The sequence below is a fragment of the Chenopodium quinoa genome, unplaced genomic scaffold (assembly GCF_001683475.1).
Source record: "Chenopodium quinoa cultivar QQ74 unplaced genomic scaffold, ASM168347v1, whole genome shotgun sequence".
Classification (NCBI taxonomy): domain Eukaryota; kingdom Viridiplantae; phylum Streptophyta; class Magnoliopsida; order Caryophyllales; family Amaranthaceae; genus Chenopodium; species Chenopodium quinoa.
In genome coordinates, this window is record NW_018742651.1 from 111205 (window position 1) to 135838 (window position 24634).

General features: G+C 37.5%; 2 protein-coding genes across 3 annotated transcripts; both read right to left on the reverse strand.

The window, feature by feature from the left end:
- Positions 1-356: 356 nt before the first annotated feature.
- Positions 357-19732, reverse strand: LOC110722038 (pre-mRNA-splicing factor ATP-dependent RNA helicase DEAH1-like). Of its 2 annotated transcripts, XM_021901262.1 has the most exons (28): positions 19448-19732; positions 19191-19301; positions 18956-19086; positions 18037-18219; positions 17851-17916; positions 17547-17633; positions 17353-17386; positions 17184-17238; positions 15903-15962; positions 15701-15772; positions 14956-15022; positions 14229-14311; positions 14009-14079; positions 13858-13915; positions 13710-13767; positions 13549-13617; positions 12371-12439; positions 12176-12265; positions 10145-10231; positions 4406-4521; positions 4255-4321; positions 2969-4009; positions 2591-2653; positions 2289-2412; positions 2088-2188; positions 1144-1212; positions 917-989; positions 357-763 (listed from the first exon to the last, which is right to left on the reverse strand). In XM_021901262.1, the coding sequence occupies exons 2-28, from the start codon at positions 19288-19290 to the stop codon at positions 702-704; spliced, it is 3156 nt and encodes a 1051-aa protein (XP_021756954.1). In that variant the 5' UTR covers positions 19291-19301; positions 19448-19732; the 3' UTR covers positions 357-701. The 2 variants fall into 2 exon arrangements, with proteins under 2 accessions (XP_021756954.1, XP_021756955.1); XM_021901263.1 differs by lacking the exons at positions 18956-19086; positions 19191-19301; positions 19448-19732 and having other exon boundaries at positions 17987-18113.
- Positions 19733-22500: 2768 nt separating this feature from the next.
- LOC110721998 lies at positions 22501-24039 on the reverse strand. Its single transcript, XM_021901222.1, has 2 exons — positions 23080-24039; positions 22501-22965 (listed from the first exon to the last, which is right to left on the reverse strand). Exons 1-2 carry the CDS (start codon positions 24037-24039, stop codon positions 22501-22503), a joined length of 1425 nt encoding a protein of 474 aa, XP_021756914.1.
- Between the last annotated feature and the right edge of the window lie 595 nt (positions 24040-24634).

The following is a 24634-nucleotide window of genomic DNA, read 5'->3' on the forward strand; positions in this document are numbered from 1 at the left end:
TTAGCAATGGTGGCGAAGAGGGCAGATACGGGGTTGTTGCCACCAATCACGGTGACACGTACAAGGTAAAACTATGTATGGTAATTTTTAAGAAAGTTGAAAGTAGAGCTTGTGAAGGGCAATACATACCCAAGCTCAGTTTTGAAATAGCTAGCTCCTGTATTAAGTACTAATAAAATCACATTCCCTGTGGATTATTTTTTAATTCCCCTCTATATTATTCCGATCCACTTTTGGTCGATCTTCATACATACCGATTAATTGTTTAAAACTCTAAATTTCACCATATTTTACGCAGAGAAAACAATGTGGCTTGTAAAAAACCGAAAGATAAATAAACTGTTTACAAGAAAACATACAAGTTCTGAAACTCCTTAAAATCAATATTGATTACAACGATTAGAATTGTCGCTAAAGGGTTTACACCTACGTATGTAAGTATGTTACTGCTCATTTATGATTACACTAATCTAAATAATTTATAAAAGGTGAAAATAAGTGATGTTGAAGAAAATTACAAAATTGGGCTTGACCTCAACAACACAAGTCTGCGGAATTGTGGAGGTTATATATACATTTTTACCGTACAAGTCTACGCTGTAAAGAATCGGATATGAAACATAGGATTTCTAACTAAGAAAAGGGACCAAACGAACCCAGTTAATTCTTCTGGCAAAAATACACTAAACTTTACTATCTCTTCAAGACTTCCCCTGAGTAGCAGCCGAATGACCCTTACCCTTTGGCATTTTCTTTGTGCTAGCTGCAAAGAGAAAAAAAAATAAATCAAATTAGCAGCTAATACAATCAACTTCAGAAACAAGATCTAATTGAAACATAGAAAGTATCAAACAGTATCGATGAAAAAAAATTCAGAAGGTATGAAAAATTAAAGAGGGTGATTGAGAGCATATACCATCTTCGACATCCTTCATCTGGTAATAATGAGGAGCGATCTCAATCAGCCAATCCAGTTTTAGCTCAGTTACCTGCAATTAGCCAATCGAGTCAACAACTTAACAATGTACGAAAAATATATTTTCGAAAGAAAATGAAAGCTAGCAGAAGAATATATATGCCCATCCAAAATATAATACTCAAAACAGTCAAATGGAAGCAGAAGGAAGAAGGATGAAAAGTCACCTGTCTCATATATTCCTTCGTTGTCAGAACCAGTTCGTGGTATACTACCCATCTTGGTTGTGGCTCCATCTGCTCATAAAGAAAACAATTGTTCAGTTCCAAAAACAATATAAAAACCTATATACTTCGTATACTAACAAACTTAGGTAACCAAGGATTCGGAGCACAAGGCAAGTCAGGGGAACAGGGTATGCAACAGAAAAGAAAACACACACACAAGCAGAAAGCATATATTTTGCAGTATTAGGCATTACTAGAAATGCATGTAAATAACCAACCCCCAAACGACAAACTTAGAGAAAAGTCAATTACAACCCCCGCCCCCTTGCCCTTTTTTTGGCTTGGGATAGAGAGATTGGGGACAAACCATCAGGATAGATTTAACTTCAACTTGGCCAAATCATGTAATCAAGTTCATAGCTATAACAGAAGATTCAGTAAAAGAAGTGACAACAAACCATCAGGATCTAGTTCGTGAAAATTTTAAATGAGAATTTTTTGCACAGCCATTCAAGATGACTATGATCAATCCATCCAATGGCCCTCGACAAAGAGATGATGACCTAAATTAAAAAAAAAAAAACTTCACTACTGTACCTGATTATAATTCGAAGTTCGAACTCCAACACAAAAATTTCAAATAAACAAGACAAATTGAAGCCACTTATCAAACCAAAAACCATTCCAAAGTTCCACTCTTCCCACCCATGCTCACCACTTATTGTTATTTTTTCTTTTTTAAATGCCACGAAGCCATCTTAAAAGCCCCAGGATAAAATTAAAATTAATTACCTCACTGTTGTACCAATACTTCACGTGTGCATTGAAAATTTCACATCATATAAATGCATGACATACAGAATAGTACATGAAAATGCATTTGATGGATTTTGCTTTGACGTTAATAACAGAATCCAAGCAACTGAAAACTAAACACAGCTTACCTGTGCTAAACCAGAACTGGGATGAAGGTACACAGTTTGAGGATGCTTGATTGTCCTATAAGATCCATTTTTCTGTAACCTTCCCGTATGAGGAAAGAAACCTGTAGCAGTTAATGTAAAATTGCATTTACTACTTTATCTTACAGTCTCACAGATAGCATATGTTATCAAAAATCTGAATAGAGGGCTTTGCATAAGAACCTGCAGTGATTGACTTTTTTATAGCTTCCAAATCATTTAGACTCGTCGTGGCTTCAATTTCAACCCTTTCCAGAAGTCCCTCAAGTTGATCTCTAATATCCCTTGCTCTTTTCATACTCCTGACCTAAACAAAAGAATCCAGAATTTAATATTTACTGGAGAGCATGAATCAGATAACTACGATAGACAGCACTAACATAGGCACCATCCTATAGAAAAAGAAATGCTACCAAATCTTTAGATAGAGCAGTTAGCACTATTCCTTACCAAATCAAATAAAATGAAAATAAAAGACTGCATACCTGAACATAATTCTCAAAGCACCACATGCTTCCATAATCGCATGCTTTCCAGTCATTGTAGATCTAGGGAAAGAGGACAAAAATTTAGCACAAAAATCAACAAATATTACAGAGATAGCAGAAAATTCAGCAATATTCACAGAAATAAAAATCGAGCTCCACAATAATCATGCTCGGCATAAATCCAAGCATATTAGAAAGAGAAGGAAGGAGTTCTTAGACACCAATGTGTCTAATGCACTAGCATAAGAGAAAAAATAATGCTTTCCATGAAAAAAGTGTCAAAAGAATAATATGAATGCCTTTTACCACACCAGTGTGCTTCTCTCCTTTTCCAATTTTAGAAAAAACAATCTAAACATAGAGTAGCTCTAATACCTTGAGAAGTGCAATATGGTCTCCAACATTCCCCTCGTGGAATCTCATCCTTGCAGTGTCTGCATGGACTTGTTTGTCCTTGGGGCGGTAAAATATCGAGTTCCCAATAGAAAGCATTGCTGCAATGGTAATGATCTCCTCTGAACATTTATGCTTCTCAGAAGCAACAATCATCTTTGATAACATGGGATCAAGGGGAAATTCCGCCATTCTTCTACCAACTTTAGTCAGCTCACCTAGCTTATTTAGGGCACCAAGTGCATAGAGCAACTCAAGAGCTTTCAATAATGCTTCAGATGGTGGTGGGTCCATGAAATCAAAGTTCAACAAGTCATGAATTCCAAGACTTTTAAGGGAAAGCACAACATTTGCAAGATTTGTTCGCTGAACTTCAGGGACAGTATTATCCTCTAAATCTTGGTAGTAATTGTAAGCAGTGTATAATCTATAGCACTTTCCCGGCCCTGTTCGTCCAGATCGACCTGCACGTTGATTTGCTGATGCCTTGGAGATGGGTGTCACCAGCAATGACTCCATCCCTGTTCGTGGATTATACGACTTCATCTTGACGAAACCTGGATCTATAACATATTTAATCCCATCAATTGTCAGAGAAGTCTCAGCAATATTTGTGGCCAACACAACCTTACGTGCCCCTTCAGGAGTTGGTTCAAATATCTTTGCCTGCAGATCTGTTGGAAGGTTGGCATAAATGGGGCATATAATAAGTTCAGAAATCTTTGTGCCAAGGCCCCTAGTCCTATGCTTCAGTATTTCCTCTGCTGCTTCAATTTCTTCTTGTCCAGTCAAAAATATAAGAATATCCCCAGGTGATTCTGTGACATGTATCTGCAACGCAGTAACAATGGCTGCATCCAAATAATCAGCTTCGGGTGCCTTTGTATAGTGTATTTCGACAGGGTAACGCCTCCCTGGAATTTTGAAAATTGGAGCAGAATCAAAATAGTCACTAAACTTCTCGGCATCAAGAGTTGCACTTGAGATGAGTAACTTCAAATCTGGCCGAAAGCGAGCAACATCCTATTACACGGGAGCACTTTTCTGAGTATATAGCAAGATAAATTGGTAATGATCACAGAAACAAAACAATATTCACTGCCAGAGAAACACATAGTCCTAAACATCCAAATATTTCCCTCGACTAGCTAAGATAAGACAGTTGGAATCTTTACAAAGCACTACAACCCCATCATTTACCAGGTAGGTCAACCTCACTTAAATTGAGAGAAACATCTGGGATTGGATTAACAAGAGATTGCACCTACCTTGACCAATCCGAATAATATGTCCGTAGAAAGTGTCCTCTCATGTGCCTCATCCACCATGATAACACTGGAGAAAATAACAAATCAGATGTCTAGGCATATAACTTGGATAGAAGAATAGAGTTAGACAAGTCTGGAACTAGCAAGTCACCTGTAGCTAGCAAGGTCAGGCTCACCAAGAAATTCGCGAAGAAGCATACCATCTGTCATATACTTAAGAATTGTCTTCTCAGATGTGCAATCTTCAAACCGTATGGAATAACCCACCTGCACATGAAAACAAAGTTGTACAATCTTAGGGCACAGCATAATAGCATATCATACTGATAACTACTGCATTCGCTAATAGTCACATGGCTATTTATCATGAACATCACAACTGCTAAACCACTGAATAATTGAATTCCTGTCATGAAAGCATAGACATAATAATACAACACAGATTCCCTATAGTATCAACGATGAACTTTTTTAAGTATGATCAGTGCTGTGATTCCATTTTTAAATATGGTCAGTAAGTTTTTCATAAGAGAACACATGTAATGACAACTGTATGAATGTATGATACACCATTACTTTACATTCTTGGGTAATATATCTAACATCATGCAAGGGATTATCCTAGGCCTGAGGTACGTTTTACTTATGCAAGGAGAAGGCCCAAGAATAATGTTGCTGCTGATGTGTGAAGCTGAGTAGACAGAGTTTGTTATGCTTGAGGGCAGAAGAGTAATTCAGAATATAGTTTGTTATTTTAATTGTGTTAGCTGTAATAATTGAGTTTGTTAGGCTAAACTCTTATTATAAATATGGTTAAGGAGTTGGGGGGAAAGTATCTAGAAAAATATTGTTGAGTTGCTTGGGAGAGAGCCTTCCTCTCGAAAGAGGGCATTTGTGTTGTAATTTTCTGGGATTGCAATACAAAATATCTGGGTAGCTATTTCACTTCTCTTTGATTGCTTGAATCATCCTCTGTTTTCATACTAAACTCTAGCAAATTTGGTATCAGAGCAGTGACGATTCTTGCCGGAGAAGAAAATGGCTCGCCTTAATCACGGTCAGCGTTTGGACTTACTGGAGCAGGAGATTTCAGGGCTGCCCTCGCGCGTTGCTCGCGAAATCACCACAGCAATGGCGGCCTTCAAATCGGAGATATCTGACCAGATTGCTGCTGGGCAGGAGAAAATCCGATCGGAGGTGCGCTCCACCTTATCCAATGCACCGCAATCTGGGGAAGCTCTCAGTTATCACTGGGAAAACCCATTCTCTTCACAACCTCGTTTGGATCATGGTGATGGAGGTTCTCAGGCAGGCCAATCTAATTGGAAGTTAAGGAAACTTGACTTACCAATTTTTGATGGTGTAAATTCTGATGGGTGGATTCTCAGAGCTGAACGTTTTTTCCATTTCTACCGATTGTCGGAGGAAGGCGGCGATCGTCGCTCTGGATGGCGATGCTCTGCTTTGGTACCAATGGGAGCACTGGAGGCACACCGTGTCAAGCTGGGACACCTTGAAGAAGCTCCTCCTCCGCCGCTTCAGATCCACCGCCACGGGGTCGCTTCATGAGCAGTGGCTCGCTCATCAGCAAACCGGCTCGGTGGCTGAGTATTGTCGCCGGTTCATCGAATTGCTCGCTCCCATTGATGGAGTTCCAGAAGAAATTGCCAAAGGTCAGTATATCAATGGACTTAAAGAAGATATCCGGGTCGAAGTTCGGATCCAAAACCCACCCACGTTGGATCTGACCATGGATCTCTCCATGCGGATTGAAGAAAAATTAAAACTAAGCCCAAAACCCGACCTCAAACACGTGGAGAACCCAATACCCAAACACACGAACCAACCCCAACACATCCCCAACCTCGAACCTATACACTGGCCTAAACACGAACCCATATCCCGTCGCCACCGCTGCCAGCGCCGCGGCTTGAGTGTGCTGCTGACGATGGAAGACGAGGACGGCGAGGACTCTGGTGAGTTGTCCATGGCTGAAACCCTCCTTGAAAATTCTATAGCACCACCACCTCTCTTAGAACCGTCGCCGTCTATTGTACCGCAAGTCACCTTGAGTTCGGTGATGGGGCTAACCAGCCCGAAAACCATGAGGTTGGCTGGAACTGTCAACGGTTGCTCTGTGGTGGTGGTGATTGACCCCGGAGCAACACATAACTTTATCTCCTCCACCGCCACGAAACACTTGATCCACTCTAAGAATTTTGGGGTGACCTTGGGTACGGGGGAATCTGTTCAAGGGGAAGGAGAATGTAAAGGAGTCGTGCTGGACCTCCAGGGGTAACGACCGTGGAAGATTTTCTCGTGTTACCTCTGGGTAATTCCGACATTATTCTGGGAATCCAGTGGCTGGAAAAATTGGGGAACACCACCACCAATTGGAAAACTCAAACTCTTAAATTCCAATTGGGAGGAAATACAGTAACCTTGAAGGGGGAGCCTCAACTCGGGAGAACAGGGATTTCGTTAAAGGTCATGCTCAAGAATCTGCAGAAAGAGGGTCAGGGGTTTTTGCTTGAGTTTAATCGGATGGAACGAGTGGAGAATGAAGCTGAACCATTAGTGCCAGAGGTGTTTTAGCCCTTGGTGCAGAAGTTCCATCAGGTGTTCAATATGCCGCAAGGGTTGCCCCCGCAACGACAAATTGAGCATTGCATTGTTCTTCGCAGTGGTGCTAATCCCATCAGCATTAGACCTTACAGGTACCCACAATCACATAAAGATGAAATTGAAAAATTGGTGTCTGATATGTTGAGTTCCTGAGCTTTTGGTGAAAAAAAAGGACAATTCCTGGAGATTCTGTGTTGATTACAGAGCTCTGAATAAAGAAACAATCCCAGACATATTTCCAATCCCCGTAATTGATGAATTGTTGGATGAATTGGGCGGGGCGGCCATTTTTACGAAACTTGACCTGAAATCTGGATACCACCAGATTCGAGTAAAGGCAGAAGACGTGCAGAAGATTGCTTTTCGCACGCACGATGGCCATGACGAGTTTTTAGTTATGCGTGAAGAGTCCCACTTGGTCCATCTTAGACAAGTGCTGAAAACTTTGGCCACACACCATGCTAATTACAAGAAATGTGAGATAGGCAAAACTCGAGTGGCATATCTCGGGCATGTGATTTCTGCAGCAGGGGTTGAGGTGGATGCCACCAAAATTCAAGCCATGATGGATTGGCCTCCTCCCTCGAATTTGAGAGAGCTTAGGGGATTCCTTGGCTTCACGGGCTATTACCAGAAGTTTATCCAAGGTTATGCCCTCATAGCTTGGCCTCTCACTGACCAACTTTTCAACACTCTCAAAGAAGCTATGGTCAACGCACCTATCCTTGCTGCCCCGGACTTTTCTCTCCTTTTTGTGTTGGAAACTGATAGGGCACGGTTTGGGTGCAGTACTCCTTCTGACCATTCAGCAAGATTATAGGTGTGCGAAGCAGGAACAAACCCATATATGAAAAGGAGTTGATGGCAATTGTCCTTGCCATTGAAAAGTGGAGGCATTATTTGCTTGGCCGCCACTTTGTGGTGCGGACTAACCAGAGGAGTCTCAAATTTCTCCTCGAACAACGGGAAGTTGGTCAAGCATATCAAAAATGGGTAAGCAAACTCTTGGGTTACTCGTTTGAAATTCACTATAAGCCAGGGCCTACGAATAAATTGGCAGATGCCTTGTCTCGTCAGTTTTCACCAGAGGTGGAGTGCTGGAACATGGTGACTTCGTGTGGCCTACGATGGGATTATGTGCAATCTTTTATCCAGAAGGATGATATCCTACAGAGAATAATCTCTCAAATTCAGGCTGGAGAGTCGGTTCCCAAATGGTTTTCCTAGGATAGTGGAGTCTTGAAATATAAAGGCAGGTTGGTAATTCCTAAGCAATGTGAACTTACCAGAAAATTGCTTAAAGAGTACCATGATTCAGTGATTGGTGGGCATGCGGGTGACTTAAAGACGTATCAAAGACTTGCTGGAGAATGGTTTTGGTTTGGTATGAGGAAAGATGTTCGGGTTTATGTGCAACATTGTCACATGTGTCAGCAGAATAAAACTTCAACGCTCACTCCTTTGGGTCTCCTTCAGCCTAGCCTTTGCCTATCCCAGAGAGAGTGTGGGAAGATATATCCATGGATTTCGTTGAAGGTCTCCCCAAGTCATTGGGGTGGGATACCATACTAGTCGTGGTGGATAGGTTGACTAAGTACGGGCACTTTATTCCACTTAAGCACCCATTCACAGGCTCAGAGTGTGACTCAAACCTTTGTCAATGAGGTGGTCAGACTTCATGGTATTCCTAGCTCTATTGTCTCGGACAGGGACAAAGTTTTCTTGAGTATATTCTGGAGAGAGTTATTTCGTATTCAAGGGACACAGTTCTTGCGCAGCACGGCCTATCATCCACAGACAGACGGGCAAACAGAAGTGGTTAATAAGGGGGTTGATGCCTATGTGAGGTGCTTTGTAAATGGCAAACCTCACAGCTGGGCTAAGTGGCTTCCGTGGGCAAAGTATTGGTACAACACGTCCTTTCACACCGCCACAAATTGTACTCCTTTTAAGGCACTCTATGGGCATGATCCTCCTCACTTGGTTAGGTTCTCTGCTGGAAGTACCTCTGTTTCTTCTGTCGAAGAGCAGCTGCAAGAGAGAGATGCCATGCTTGATGATCTCAAGTACCATCTGGTACAAACTCAGGTTTATATGAGGTTTCATGAGAATAAGGGCAGAAGAGAGGGCTCATTCAATGTTGGGGACTTGGTGTATCGAAAGCTACAGCCTTATAGACAGAAGTCCTTGGTGCGCAGGACAAATGACAAGCTTTCTCCCAGGTTTTATGGCCCTTTTCCTGTGGTTCAGCGTATAGGGAGTGTAGCTTAGAAGCTGCAGCTGCCCCCTCATGCTAAGATACATTCTGTCTTTCACATTTCTCAGTTAAAGAAGGCTCTTGGTGCGCACCAAACTTCATCACAGCTTCCTGCTCACTTGTCTGCTGACATGATAATGGAGGTAGAACCTGAGGCTGTTCTTGGAGTGAGGAATTCTCAGACTGCCATGGAAGTACTCAATCAATGGAAGGGACTGCAAGAGTTCGAAGCTACCTGGGAATTCTTTGATGAAGTCCATTTAAGGTTCCCTTGCTTCCACCTTGAGGACAAGGTGAATCTTTGGGTGGGAGGTATTGCAAGGGATTATCCTAGGCCTAAGGTCCGTTTTACTTATGCAAGGAGAAGGCCCAAGAATAATGTTGCTGCTGATGTGTGAAGCTGAGTGGACAGAGTTTGTTATGCTTGAGGGCAGAAGAGTAATTCAGAATATAGTTTGTTATTTTGATTCTCTGTGTTAGCTGTAATAATTGAGTTTGTTAGGCTAAACTCTGATTATAAATATGGTTAAGGAATTGGGGGGAAAGTATCTAGAAAAATATTGTTGAGTTGCTTGGGAGAGAACCTTCTCTCGAAAGAGGGCATTTGTGTTGTAATTTTCTGGGATTGCAATACAAAATATCTGGGTAGCTATTTCACTTCTCTTGATTGCTTGAATCATCCTCTGTTTTCGAACTAAACTCTAGCACATCACAAAGTCACAAGTAATTACAAAATTCCACAATTACAAGAATAAATTCTGCAAAGATGGCAATTTGTTTTTGAAAAATTAGTTGGACAAAAAAAAAAAAAAAAAAAAAAAAACGTAAAAGACAGCAAAGCAAAATCCAAAACCCTAATGTCTAACATTTCACCACCCTTTTTCAGTATTTAGAATTTCATGTAAGACATGAAGCAATATACTCCCTCCATCCTTTAAAAATATCAGAGACCTTAAAGGTACGATATCAACAAGTGACATAAATCGGCAACCAATGAACAAAGCTTACCTCATGCCCAAGTTTCACACCCATTTCTTGGGAAACACGAGCAGCAACACTCATGGCAGCAACTCTCCTTGGCTGAGTACATCCAATCTGCATTACAGGAAAAGCAAAGTTTTGATTTTTCAGGAATTTATGACAATATCTAAATGCATCCAGCTAATTTACTCATGATAGTATTATAAAAACTCAAACCATTGTCAAAAGGGTGGATTAAATAATGTATAGACAAAAGCTTCTTCTTGTTATTTCCCTTAAACCAGAACCTATTTAGGGTGCATTTGCGTTAACTTCACCTATAATTCACTCATGTGAGCTTTTATCCTGAACGTAACTTGTATGAACTTATCTGAAAATATTTTTCTAAAAACGTATTTCCGAGCAAAAGTTCAAATTTAAAAATAAGGTGAGGAGAACACATCCTAATAGTAGTCTTCTCCAACAATACAACATGGTTGATCTAGAATTACAATGGAATAATTGGCTTGGAGGTACTTTTAAATGTAGCAATCAAGAATCTATTTTGCACTCCTACAGGTGTCAGAAGTCAGAGCTCTAACCAGTGCTTGACAAATATCATAACTCATAGAAGTAGCAACTATGAGGCATATCCAGAACAGACACGTGAACAAGTTCATTGAAATTTCTGATGCAGTATGCTTCTAAAGAAGATAAAATAAATTCTTGATAACTAGATACTCTCACTACACAAACCACATAACCCACAAGAGTATCTCGACAGAAAAGCGAGTATACATGAACTTTCATAAACTAACACATGTCGACTTACAGGCATCTACACAACTGTGCATATAGCAGTCATTTTCCTTGTAGTAGGGTAGTCAAGTACTAAACAGCAACTATTTTTCATTTAAATTAATTATGAGTCTAGTCCACCTCAAAAAAAAAAAAAAAAAAAACACACACACACATTCAGTGACCATTTGGTTCATACTAGAGAGGGTAGAGAATTGATCCCAGAACTTGAATATTTGTTTGGCTCGAGAGGGGGCGGAGGTAAATCAAATTATTTACCAAGCAAATCCTTTCATTTTTTTGGTTTACGTAAAAGAAACTTCAAACATCCCCTCGCCTCTTTCCTATAACAGTTTGATGCCAAATTCGACCAGGAAATAATTGGACCCAACCTCCATTGACAGAACCACAATAGTCAGGAAGGGAAGGTTCTGGGGCTGGGAGAAGTTGGTAATGAAGGTATTATCTAGAAGAAAGTAGTGACCATGGACAATAAAAGTGGTGATAGCTAGGACTTAGCGATGGATGGTTCTGAGGATAAAAGAGGTAGACTGAGAAAAGAGTGGTAATTGTAGACGATTGCTGGTTGGGATGATCTGAAAGGGTTATAGCCTTACAGGTGACAAGTGGTTGGGAATTGTGAGGATTAGAAGTTGACGTGGATTTGGTGTTGAAGTGAGTAATAGTAGTGGATGACTTCTCAAGATCTGTAACAGGTTGGAGACTCGGGGAATCTAAAACAGTGAGGGTAGGAAAGAGGGAGTGAAGAACAGAATACCAGTTTCTTGTTTGGGGTGAAATGATTAAGGCAAAATGAGGAAATAGGATTAACCATTCTTGAATATGCCCAACAATACAAAATCATGCACATACGCATATCAGCTTCTATAAGCATAATGCTTAGAATTAATTCAACACAAGAGCGGTTAAGCAAAGAAAAGCTTCATAAGCACTTCGCATTAGCTTACGGTAATACCAAGGTTCTTATTGATACATGCAGTGGGAAGCAAGTCCACACACACACAAAAAAAAAAAAAAAAAAAGGGAGAAACATTACAACATCTTCGCAAGAAATATAACGTTTACAGTTTACAGAAAGAATTAACATCCATAAAAACAAATCTAAATTTTTCAGGGAAAGAAAGAATGAGATAGAAAATTTAATACAACAACAGAATCCAGAACAAGAACAACTACCATATGAGAACATATACTTGCAAAACAAAACAGTAGACAAAAGATTTGTTCTGATATTACATATACTTAGCACAGAACACCTACCATTCCAACTTTTGTATATCCACCTTCATGGAGGTACTGGGGTATCTGAGTAGTCTTTCCAGAACCAGTCTCTCCAACAATTATAAGGACCTAACAAGACAAACAAGGGGGACAGGTCACAACCCACAACATCACATAGCAGTGACAGCGCATTAAGTATGATGTACATAGCATTTAATCAGATGTTTGAAATACCTGATGATCTCGGACAGCATCAAGTAACTGTTCACGATATGGATAGACTGGCAAGGTTTTCCGGTCCTCCTAAGCACCGACAAAATAGAAATCACCAAAGGAAAAAAGACAATAGATTATTGATCAAAGAACACATTAACACTATTTTTAAAAAAAAATTTTAAAAAAAAAAAAAAAAAAAAAAAAAACAGCAACTCCATAAAGGCTGAATACCGTCAAAAGCAAGATTGGCAAGTCAGAGGACAATGAATAGTCACAGAACTTTTTTTTTTTTTTTTTTTTTTTGACAAAGTCACAGAACTATATTAATACAAGTTCTTACACTTTAAAAAAAAAATCAGGAAAACAAGGAAACATACTAAATTTGTTAAATAACAAAATCATGTCAAAAACAGTGACTTCTCCCACAACTAACAGGGAAATGTAGACATAAACATCCAGATTCAGCAAATAAAATAAACTTAAGAAGATAGAATTGCATAATGCAAAACCACAAGCATAAATATCGTAGCTCAGGAAGTAGACATCAAAAGTTTAAGCTACTTTAAACTGATTTAATCCCTTGGTTAATGAACAGAAGGAGAACAATAAAAAGAAGAGGTACAACATTTGTAGATCATACTTGTGGCAATTAATTAGGCAATATACAACATGAGGATAGACAGAAGTTTGTACAGCCATATGTGGCCAATCTTTCATCGCCACAACAGTCAGCAATACGAGACAACATAAAACAACAACAGCAGCAACAACAATAAGAAGACAGCATACTAGCAAAGAAAAATAAAATACATGAGATCATGGATAAATGGCTGCCATATTTTCTTTTTCATGGAGAATTTTGCAGGGAAATTAGTGTTGGGTGTAATTGCACAATTAATTAATACAAGTTAAATAAGGTAATTTCACAACTGATCATAGTAAAAGAGGCATACACACATCCATTATATATCAAAGTTAGAAGTCAGCATGATTACCCACTTCAAACTCATTCATCTATAAGTCTCTGATTCCATTGTTTATAAGCAAGAATTCAGGATGCCAGTCATTTACTCAATTATAATCATCTCATTTAAATACAGCATTTTTTATTTTTTTTTGTTAGCTACTTTTTTTTTTTTTTTTTTTTTTTACTCTGAAGGTTGAACTACAAGAAAATATGAGTACGGATTAAAAACCTGAAGCTTCTCCAAAGCGGTCTTTGCTTTGGACTCTTCCTGTGACTCAGTAAGCATCTCACTTTCAAACTGCAAAAAAGAACAACAATTATAACTTATAAGCATATACGAGCACAAGTGACAAGCAAACAAGATCTTAATTATTACATAATCTATTCTACCTTGTCCCCATCCATTACAGAGGCCTTTATGAAGTCGATTTGATCTTCAAAGACATATCTGAATTAAAAGTAAACAAATAAAAGTGGTAAGTTAAACATAGACATCAGCAATAAAGCCAGATATAACCAACGAGAAAACAAGACTCACTCATAGCTTTCAGCATTCTGCCTTTTATCTTTGGAACCAAATTTGAGGGTTGCTTTTCCTGAAAGAAAGGGCTTCAGTTTAGAGAGGAAAAGAAATTAAAAATGAAGAATATGAAAATATGCTTCAAAATCTTCTTGTAATATAAATATACCAATCTGGTGATCCTCCCAAGCTTCTTGTTCAGCAAATGGGTTCATCTTACCCCCAGATTCACCACCATCCCTAATGAACAAATAGAAAGAGGCAGAAAACGTAATTAGACTGACAGCCAAGTGTTGATGAATTAAAATCCACTCCGTATATATATATATATATATATATATATATATATATATATATATATATATATATATATATATATATATACATACCTGTAACGATTTAAAGCTACAGAAAATCTTTTCTCTTGGTTCACTCCACCGTCAACATCATCATATGCATCTGGCATTCTATACTGCGATTCAGAAGCAAATACATGTACACCAAACTATCAGAAAGCCCACAGACAGCACTTTATATGAGAACCAAGGGTAATCTTAACACAATTTGAATCCATGTTTTAGGAAGGAAAATAATTAGACTTCCACTGACTTCATTAGTAGATATGTTTTATGTCCAAAGAATCGATAAACAGAGTTTAAAATTACTTGTCTTCTAACTTTAAAAACTTATGAAGCTTGTATAACAGTTTTTACTTAGGATTTGGCTATACACAAGTAAATTCAAACCTAGCTTAGGACTAATAAACTTATAAACATGCTTGTGGCAAAAATGGTTGAAGGTGATGATGAATCTGACCTGTAACAAAATAATCCAAAAAACATCCAAACAAACAAAATATTTTTGATGGATATGCAGTGGCCATATAACTGATTAACTGCCCAATATAACAAGGAAATGTGATCGGATACAGTAAGATGCATTCAGGAGCATAACGGACGAGTACACCTTACTAAAGGTATTGAAATTTAAAAAATAAAATAAATAAATAGGGGGGGGGGGGGCGAAATGATAATAATTATAAAAAAAATTAAAAAAAGGGGGGGGGGAGTTTCAAAAACAGCAATCACAAGAGAAAAAACAACAAAGACAAATCACCTCGTTTATCTCACTAGCATCTTCTCCTCTCCTTTTGGAGACAAGCTCATATATTTCCTTTTTGTACCTGTGATAATATGAATGTCATTCAGCTATAAATTAAAAAAATAACAAACAAATATATTTAATCAAAAAACACATTGAAACAATTGAACAAAAACGTAACCAGATTACAACTAAAGAAACTTTAAAGGCCCTAGAACATGCAGAAACTTATAGAGGACTAGAGGTTAGCTGTGTTGCATACTTGCATGTTCCAAGTAAATCCTAAAACTATAAATGGTATCCATGCCATAAACAAAACCGCCACATGAGAAGGATTCAAATCGTCAGCAGCATAAGGATGTTTAAAGAATTTAAGAGAAGCCTGATAATAAAACACATGAATTTTCATGAAAACAAAAATATTATAAAACAAATTTTAAGGGAAAAAAACATATGATGAACAGTGAACACCGGCTATTACTCTACTAGGAGTCTAGGACACATGAAAACCACCAATAACATGATTAAATTACATCAAACGTTGCAGTATACACCTCAATTTCAATAATGCAAAGCAAGAGGCATATTAAGACTACAGAAAAAAGAAACACAATAGGAGTGACTCCAGAAGACAGTACTGTTCAGATTGTGAAATATGAAACAAATACGAGGAAGATAAATAAGTTAACAATTCTAGCAAATGAATATGAAGATGATGACACTTTAAAAGACATCACTAAGTACATGGACAAAGAATCACCTTAATTCGCGTTGCTCTGCTTCAGTAAGCTTAACACCATCAAATAGATACTGTTCATCTTCGATCTCATCTCTGCATCACATTAAACATAAGATCAGGTAGAAAAGGCGAAAAATACATGAACTAGCCAATTACCCGAGCTCAATCCTATTTAACAATTTAGAAAATAAAAAAATAACTTAAGGTGCTACTGCAGACATACCTGAGCTCCTCTAATTTCTTTTCCTCCCTTTTCTTCAAGTATTCTTGCCTTGAAACCTTTCTGCAGCAGATGAGCAAAACAAAGACGAAGCAACATCAGCACAGGAAACAAGGAACAGAATTCTTTAGCTGCAAACCTACTAATACTATATCAGTAAGGAATCTCATGGTGACCAGAATTAAATTTGCAATCATCACACAAAAACAATGTAAGGTTTACAAAGCACATTAAGGAGCCACCCTAAGAGCCAGGGCAATAAATTGATGAAATTAATAAGCCTTCTAATGACAAAGTAGACAAAGTAGGACCATTAAGAATCAAGTGTAATCACAATAAGAACAGCAACAAAAGCAAATTAAACCAGAATGAGGGTGTCTCAAAGGCAGAGTAAACTCATTTTAGTCTTATTCAACATCGAGTTAAAATCATCTAAAGCTTCATCAAAGTTCGAAACACAATCAATGATGGGAGACTGGGAGCACTTCTTCAACTCAATTTTGCATGATAAAGATTAACCTAGTAGAAAACATGTATTAATATCGACAGAAGTCCAAAGTTGATGATGCTATTTAACAAAGAGAGCTAGGTCGGATTCAAAGACATAAAGATAACCCTTAAGGAACGATTCATATCACCTTTATATTCATCAAATGACGAAGCTGTTACTACTACATAAATACAAACAAAATATTTAGAGATACAGTTGTACTCAATTGAATGCATAATACTTTCCACCTAAATCATGCATAACAACATCTTCACACCACAATGATGACAAAGCCTCTAAGGTTAAGCTGGATTTCAGATGACTACGGTTCCACTCTAAGATTCATTATTAATTTGTGATAGTATTTCTCAGCACACATAATATAATGGCCCTTCACTCTACAGCTTTTATAAATAAGATAAAAGGATCTTTCTGTGGAATTCTACGAAATCCAAAAATTTCATACGAGCAAGAACTTTCAAAGAAATTATGTACAAATGTACATCTAATTATTATTTTCAAATCAGGATTTTTTTTAGTATCCTTTGTAAAATTTGAGAGAGAGGAAGCAAGAGAAAGAGAGAGGAGGCAATTTGAGGCCAAAAAGGCATTAAAAAATAATGAGGTGCAGAGCAACAGGCTTTCAATTTTAGAGAACAAAAAAAAAAAAAAAAAAAGGTTTCCCTGCAATGAATCAACAATGGCATGTTCTGGAAAAAGTTCAAAAATTGAAGTAAGATGCAATTATGCCAAATGCTAGAGTCATATAACTATAGATTAAGCAAGAAACTAACCTAAGTGCATCTATATCATCCTGCTCCAAAGCATTAGATCTCCGAATTGCCTCTTCTGCAAAACAGAAATGAAGTTTTCTTTAAAGTAAATAGAACAACAGAATGGTTTTGAAGTTTCAAACTTTAGAATAGTCCCCTTAAGACGAAATTGTAACTCTTTGTAACTAACCTTCCTCCTTCTTCGTCAACTTCGTCTCTGTTAGCTGTAAATAAAAGTGGTGTCATTGCCAAACCACAAAGCATGGAAAGAACAAGAATGGAACAAAGAAACACAGCAAAAAGCATTTTACTAAAAATAAAACCAAAATTAATGCAACAGAATTCATTAGTCCACTTTGAACCGTCCTGACATAGAAATGTTACCTTCCTAGTTCGAGCAGCATCTTTTTCTTTCATATGTCTTTCCAATTCTTCCTTCTCTTTTTGGTCACGTATTCTTTCTTCTTCTGACTGTTTATGAAATAGACAAATCAAGAAAATATCAACAGAAAGCAACCTCATGTAGAAATTAAACATACTTTGAATATATATATGTGTGTGTGTGTGTGTACCCCCAAATTTAGATTCCAACCAAATTTTTCCCCAGATTAATACAAAAATAACTTCAGAATTATGAGACTAGGAGATGGGAAGGCCGATGAATTGAAAAAAATCAGCAAGTGCATACCTCAGAATCATCATCATCAGAATATTTTCTCTTGACCTGTCTTTTTTGTTCTCTGCTTACCGTCACCTGCAGTATGGCATAAAGTCAACAACAAAGATGACAAGTCAATTCATAAATTAATCATCTAGCAGCTTACCATAACAATGAAAACTGATCAATCAATAAAAAAAAAAGTAAACACTATGCCTCATCATCTTCATCCTCAGGATTGTCAGTTTTCTTCCTGAACCGCTTCTTGTGTGATTCTTTCTTCATTGGCTCAGCATTGGAAACAGGCATACGATCATCGTCGTCATCTGCATCTAGAAGCTCATAAGTCTTCTGTTTCCTAACCAACATTGCCGCCTCCCTCTCTTGCTTCTGATAAAGCTGATAAAAGAAAATACAATGTTGTTCAGTTTTCCAATATATCTATCTATATCTCTACTGCGCTTTTTCGATGATGTTATAATTTCATGGTCTACTTGCCGAACAAGTACAAGTACGCAATTCGCTACCTAATATTGTTAAATTACTCCGAACAGTGTCCTAATGTACCATTTCACATGTTTAGGTTCGTAAGTTATGTTCCAGATAGTAAGTTAAAGCTACACTGACTAGTACTACAGCTAAATCAATACAGCAAATTCAACAGCAAACTCACATTAACTCCAGAAGTTTTGTGGGAAATACAATCTTGTTTAGTATTCCAATACACCTATCAATCTCCTCGGCATTTTTTTTTTCCAATAATTGATTACACATCAAATTCAACACCACCAACTAAAAGTCTAAAACATTCAAATGTTATCAACATGTCCTGAGAAATAGCATCATGAACATCCCTCAAGTATCAGATTCTTTCCACCGTCCTGAACTATATGCATCACTTGTGTGGGCACATTACAGGATACTTTTTCAAAGATAAAGCTACAATTTCAGTCTGCTTACGGAACAAGTACAAGTACACAATTCGCTACCTAATTTTGTTAATTATACTCCGAAAAGTGTTCCAATGTACCAATTCACAAGTTTAGGTTCCTAATCTATGTTCCACATTGTAAGTTATACTACAGAAACTAGTACTACAGCTAAATTGATAAATCAAATTCATCATAAAACTCACATTAACACCAGAAGTTTTACGGGGAACACGAGCATATATCTCTTCAGCGAAAGCTCGGATTTCACTTGACGATGATAACCCGAATTCCACAAGCTTACCAACAACATCCCCAGGAGAAGAAGCCTGTTTTGCTGCAAAAAAACCAAATAAAATTCATCAAATTTTCACAAAACAAACAATTTCAATGATTTGACTTCAGTAAAAATAGAAATTGAACCTAAAAATTTATACTTACATAAACCGATTATATACTGCACGACAGTAGGCTGAGAGTAGCCAAGAAATGTCATTAATTTGTCCGAAACCCATGATTTTAAATTTGCGTCACTACCCATTTCAGATTAAGCTGCATATAAAAAAAACCCAATATTGAAAAAGCTAAAAAATCACATAAAATTCTTCTCGAAATTGCATAAAATTCTTCTCGAAATTGCATAAAATAAACCCTAGAATGTAAAATTGATTTCAGTGGTTAAAGAAAAATAATCTTACACTAGAAGATGGCTTCAATGGAGGAGCGAAAGATTAAAAGGCGATTGGAGAAATTAGAAATCAAAGATGAAAGAAATTGATTAGAAAATCGAGTGCTTTGAAAATGGAAAGCAAGTAGAGTAGTAGAGAAGAGGGAAAACCGGAAAACCGGAAAACCAGAAGAAAGCGGGAAACGGAGAAAGAGGAAGAGCTCAGAACGAACAACTGAGCATTGAGAATTTGAGAAGAGACAACAAGGTTACGAGTAATTGATTTTTTTAGATCTTCAAGAAAGGTTATTTTTGTAAGTTTATTTTTATAATAAAAAAAAATACTGGCAAATTTTAAGATGCACTTAGATTTAGGTGCACCACATCTATATTTTTGAACAATTATTAAAAAAAAAATCTGAACAATTGCGATTTTGAACATTTAGTAAAAACATCTGAACATTGTAAATTTTGAACATTTAGTAAAAAAAATCTGAACAATTGCAATGCATTATGTCTATACTTTTGAACATTTAGTAAAAAAAAATCTGAACAATCGAGAATTTTGAACATTTAGTTAAAAAATCTTAACATCGCAAATTTTAAACATTTAGTAAAAAAATCTGAACAATCGCAATGCAACACGCCTATAATTTTGAACTTTTAGTAAAAAAAAAATATGAACAATAACAAAATTTTGAACATTTAGTAAAAAAAATCTGAACAATCGCAAATTTTGAATTATTATGAGTCAGACAAATTTTGAACTGACTCGTAATAATTCAATAGTTTTGTAATATAAACTGAACATTTTAATGTATACAAAATGAACATTTTTTAATAAAATATGAACATAAAAATTGCATGTTTATGTTTAATTTTTGTGACGTGTTCATATTTTTTTACTAAATGTTCATTTTTTGTAAAATGTTCAAATTTTTTTACTAAATGTTTAAAAGTATAGTCGTGGTGCACCTATTTCTAGGTGCACCATGGTGCACATAATACTAATTGAAAAATACTACCTCCGGTCCAAATTAGTTGCAACTATTTTCTTTTTGGGCCGGTCCCCATTACTTGCAACTTTTCCATTTTTTTCCTTATTTAGTAACTTTTTTTAGGTAAAATTACAATTTTACCCTTACTTATTTTTATAACCAATGTTATTATACTACTAACCTAATATAATTACACTACCTAACTGAGCAATTAGATTAATCATTCCCACCAAAAAAAAAAAACCCAACTCTTTAAATTCTACATCATCCCAACCAACTCAATTGAATGCTACAACATTCAATTCATCAAATGAATATGGTTGGGTGCATTTATTCTAGAGAATTCTCCAGATTATATTAACCCCCCAAAACCCTAGTTCATATTTTTCTCACTCCTCACTCTTCGCCGTTTAGCATCTCCTCTCTCTCTCTCTCCAACTCTGTCACTGTCTTTGCGGTCTGGGTTTTCTCCTTCCTTCATTGTTCTGTTCTATTCTTCTACTTCTTGAGTCCCACTATGTCAAATTCAACGGACAAAGAACTCGATCTTCTTTGCCATGAGACCCTTGAATCAACTGCATCTAAGCGCCGATCTGGGCGTGTAACCTATAAGCCGCAGCGAGGAATGGGAAACATGAAACCCGTTTGTCGTGCTTCAGTGATTGCGATCGAGGAGGAAGATCCGTGGTGCAAAACTTGCTAAGTTGAGCGATGAGGAGGAGAAGCCTCGGGAAGTGGTCCCTGTGGCTATGGCCGGTGATGAACCACCACTTGGGGTGGTTTCGATTGCTAAGGTTCACCATATTCCTGCTGGTGTAGTTGATGAGGGTGAGGTCTCCGCTGCTGGATCTGCTACTGGGGAGTCAAACCCAGTAGATCTGGAGGTTTCTGAGGTAGCTAAGCCACCTGAGTCCCACGACGACGATGAAGGGCCTTCTAACGGAGCTAAGAGGATCAAATCTGGTCCACCTGGAGGGATGTCGAGGGAAGAGGTGATTGAGGCGTACCAGCAGATCTACTACCCTCAATTCAACCCTCCTCCTAACTGATTGCGCAGCGTATACTCTGTAAACCCTGGTTTATTTTTGTTTTCCTTTGGATTATGTTTGGTTTGTTACGATGGTGATTGTCTTCCTTTGATGTTGGATCATGTTTTGTGTGTACTGGTAAATCTCAAAATTGTTGTTGTATTGTGTTGTGTATTTGCTGTATTTAAAACTTGTTGTTTGGTTACTTGGGTTTTGCACTGTATGATGTTATGTGGATTATGTTGGTTGTGAGTTGTTGATAGCCTGTGTTGGCTCTGTTGTATCTTGAATGCTCATAGGGCTGGGCTTTGTGTTGTCTTGGTTCTGCTCTGTCTTGTGTGCTGGTATGGTTGTGCTCTTTGTTGTCTTGGTTCTGCTCTATGTTGTGTGCTGGTAGGCTTGTGCTCAGTCTTGTGGCTAATGTGCTGCTACGGTTGTGCTAGGGTTGTGCTCTGTCTTGTGGCTATTGTTGTGCTATGGTTGTCCTAGGGTTGTGCTCTAGGTTGCTAAAGGTTTTAATTGTGTTAGTTGGACCATGTCACGTGCTTAATGCTTAACACATGTTTAATGCTTAACACATCCCTTCTGAGTCTCCTGGTTGATCATAGATGCATGTACTAGATGGCCTTCCTTAGCATTTGAGTCCCTAAAATGCATTGAGTCCCCCCAACTGTAAATACGTACCTTGTTTATTTTCCAAATGATGATGGGACTCACCTGATAGCTACTTGGGTGGTGTGGATGCTCATGTAATCTCTGTATGAGGTTTTGTTAAGGTACCAACACTCACCAAAGCTTTGACTGAAAAAACACCCATTCTGATGGAAATATTAGTTACAAAACATTTAACTATTTGGGTTGATTACATGTTTCACTAAACAAAATATTAACACTATAATGAATACATGACTGCCTAATAAATGTGTAACTTGTATTTACCAAAAGGACACATAACCTAGACATAAACTCACTCAAAAAGTTGTTAGAATATTAAAAGGTTATGTGTGGCAGTCATGTGTTGAGTCCCTATTCCATTTGCATTGTTCTCCTCATGTGCTTCAGTTTGCATCCACTTCCATGTGTCCTTGATCATCACCAATTACTGTCACTGAATCTAAATATTGAACAACTTGACCAATGAGATTCCTGTCAACTTCTAGTAACTGTGGTAGTAGACCTTGACTGTCCAAACTTCTCTTCTTCATGTGAGGGGGAGAGAAGGTGTTCCCACCTTGCTTCTTTAGTATCTTAATCAAGCATGATTGTAGTGTGATCCATGTGTACTTGTTCAAAACTGGATCAAACTCTTCAAAAGCTCTAGCAACTTCCTTTATGAGCTCATCTAGATTCCTTGGGAATGATTGGTATTGTAGTGATTGAATGACACTAAACAAACCTAAATCTAACACATTTGTTTCTGGTGATTGAGCTGGTTGGAAAATGAATTGAATGTTGAATCCATTTGCATGGCAAGCTGCGTGAACTTCTTCATCTTTAGGAACTTGATGAGGTCTTGCATTATCCTATTGAATGAAGATGTCCTTAGGTAGCTGTTCTGGCCACTTTTCATAGATAGTTGAAATCACATGTGTTAGTAGCATGTCCCTAATGCATTCTTTTGTGACACTTTGAAGTGCCTTTGTCTCTAGAGTCCCTTCATCTCTGTTTTTGTTTTTCTTTTTGGCCATTTCATACTTGACAAAAGGAAATAGACCATATTTCCCATCATGTACCATGTTGTTTTGCTCATCAAACAAGGGTTTCCCAATCATTCCCATGAACATTGCTTTTATCTTAAATCTCCTTGATTGTTGTGCCCTGTATGGATCTTCCTCTGTAGGCAACAAATAAAATGTTCTAGTCTCTGGATTAATGAAGAACCATTTCTCATTTAGATGTATCCACTGATGCATGTCTCTGAATTTTGGGTCCCCTTCTGTTGGAATGGGATCTATGTGACTTAGGACCCATTTGAGTCTTGACACTTTGTGCTTGTCTGTAAGAGCTGGATGATTTGTGCTGGTGTGTGTTCTCAGCCTGCCTTGTTGCCTGAGTCTGTGCAGTGATGTCTTTGGTATTTTGAAGGCTGCAACATAACCTCTCTCTGTCCCTCTCTTGTACAGTGGTACTGATGTTAGAAATTCATCTGTGTACACTTTTGGTTTGGTTCCTGTCCTGCCTAATTTTTTGGTATTAACATCAACAACAGTACCTTCAGCAAGAGATTGTTTGATTACCTTGAACCACATTGTTGTTGGTGATTTGTGCACTGAATGTTTTCTAGCCAAATTGGCTAAGAAGCCCCTTGGCAGTGAGTCCCCCTCCATGTGCAACATAATCTCATCAACAAGTGCTCTTTTCTCTTCTACATTCATTTCTCTGCTTGCTCTTACATGTTGTTGTGCTTCTTCATTGTTTGCATCATCATCTGCATCATATCCGTCATCATTCACTTCCTGTTCTTGCTCTTGATCATCATCTGAATCGTACCACCATGGATATTCTTCTTCAATTTGTTCATCTTCTATGAATTCATCATCCAATGCTTGTTGATGCTGAATGTACTCATCCATAAGTTCATCTATGAACTCTGCCATGTGTTCCTCCAATTTTTATTTTTCAGGGTGGCTTTTTGGTGATGAAGTGGCGGCTAGTTTTTTTTTGTCGGTCTTCAACGGAGCCTATTCCTGTAACTAAAGAAGCTGCATCTACTAACACAACTTTAAGAATTAGGAAAATGCTAATCTTGATTTAGAATGATGTAATTTGATAGGGCTGCCTGTATTTTGAATTAACAAAACATTGTTTCTGATGTAACCTAACTTAACCCTTTTGTATTTTGAATTTTGATTTTTAACGGCAAGGTTACCGTATGGAAACAAAAAATATATTGGGAAAATATATTGGGAAAACATTGTATTTTGAATTTTGATTTTTAACGGCAAGGTTACCGTATGGAAACAAAAAATATATTGAGGTTACAGTGTAGAAAGTGATATATGTTTGGGCACAACGTAGAAAAGTGAAAAAAACAGGGTTACTATATAGAAAAACCCTTTTATATTTTAATTTGAAAGGGAGTATAAAGAGGAAATATTAATGAATGTGTTATGTGGCATATGGGTGAATTATGATGCATGTGTCATATAAGTGATTGTGGTTTGTCTTTTTAAATACTAACCAAGTATAGAT

Bases quoted from the DNA above. Each gene is read 5' to 3' on its own strand.
- LOC110721998 (XM_021901222.1), bottom strand. From the start codon at position 24,039: ATGGCAGAGTTCATAGATGAACTTATGGATGAGTACATTCAGCATCAA. The intron at 22,966-23,079 runs GCACTTCAAAGT...TTCATTCAATAG, and splicing joins AAGGGACTCTAGAGACAAAG to GATAATGCAAGACCTCATCA.
- LOC110722038 (XM_021901262.1), bottom strand. From the start codon at position 19,290: ATGGGTAGTGACGCAAATTTAAAATCATGGGTTTCGGACAAATTAATG. The intron at 15,963-17,183 runs GTTAGTTTCTTG...CATCTGCTGCAG, and splicing joins GATGATATAGATGCACTTAG to AAAGGTTTCAAGGCAAGAAT. The intron at 15,773-15,902 runs GTATGTCTGCAG...AATGTGATGCAG, and splicing joins AAGAAATTAGAGGAGCTCAG to AGATGAGATCGAAGATGAAC.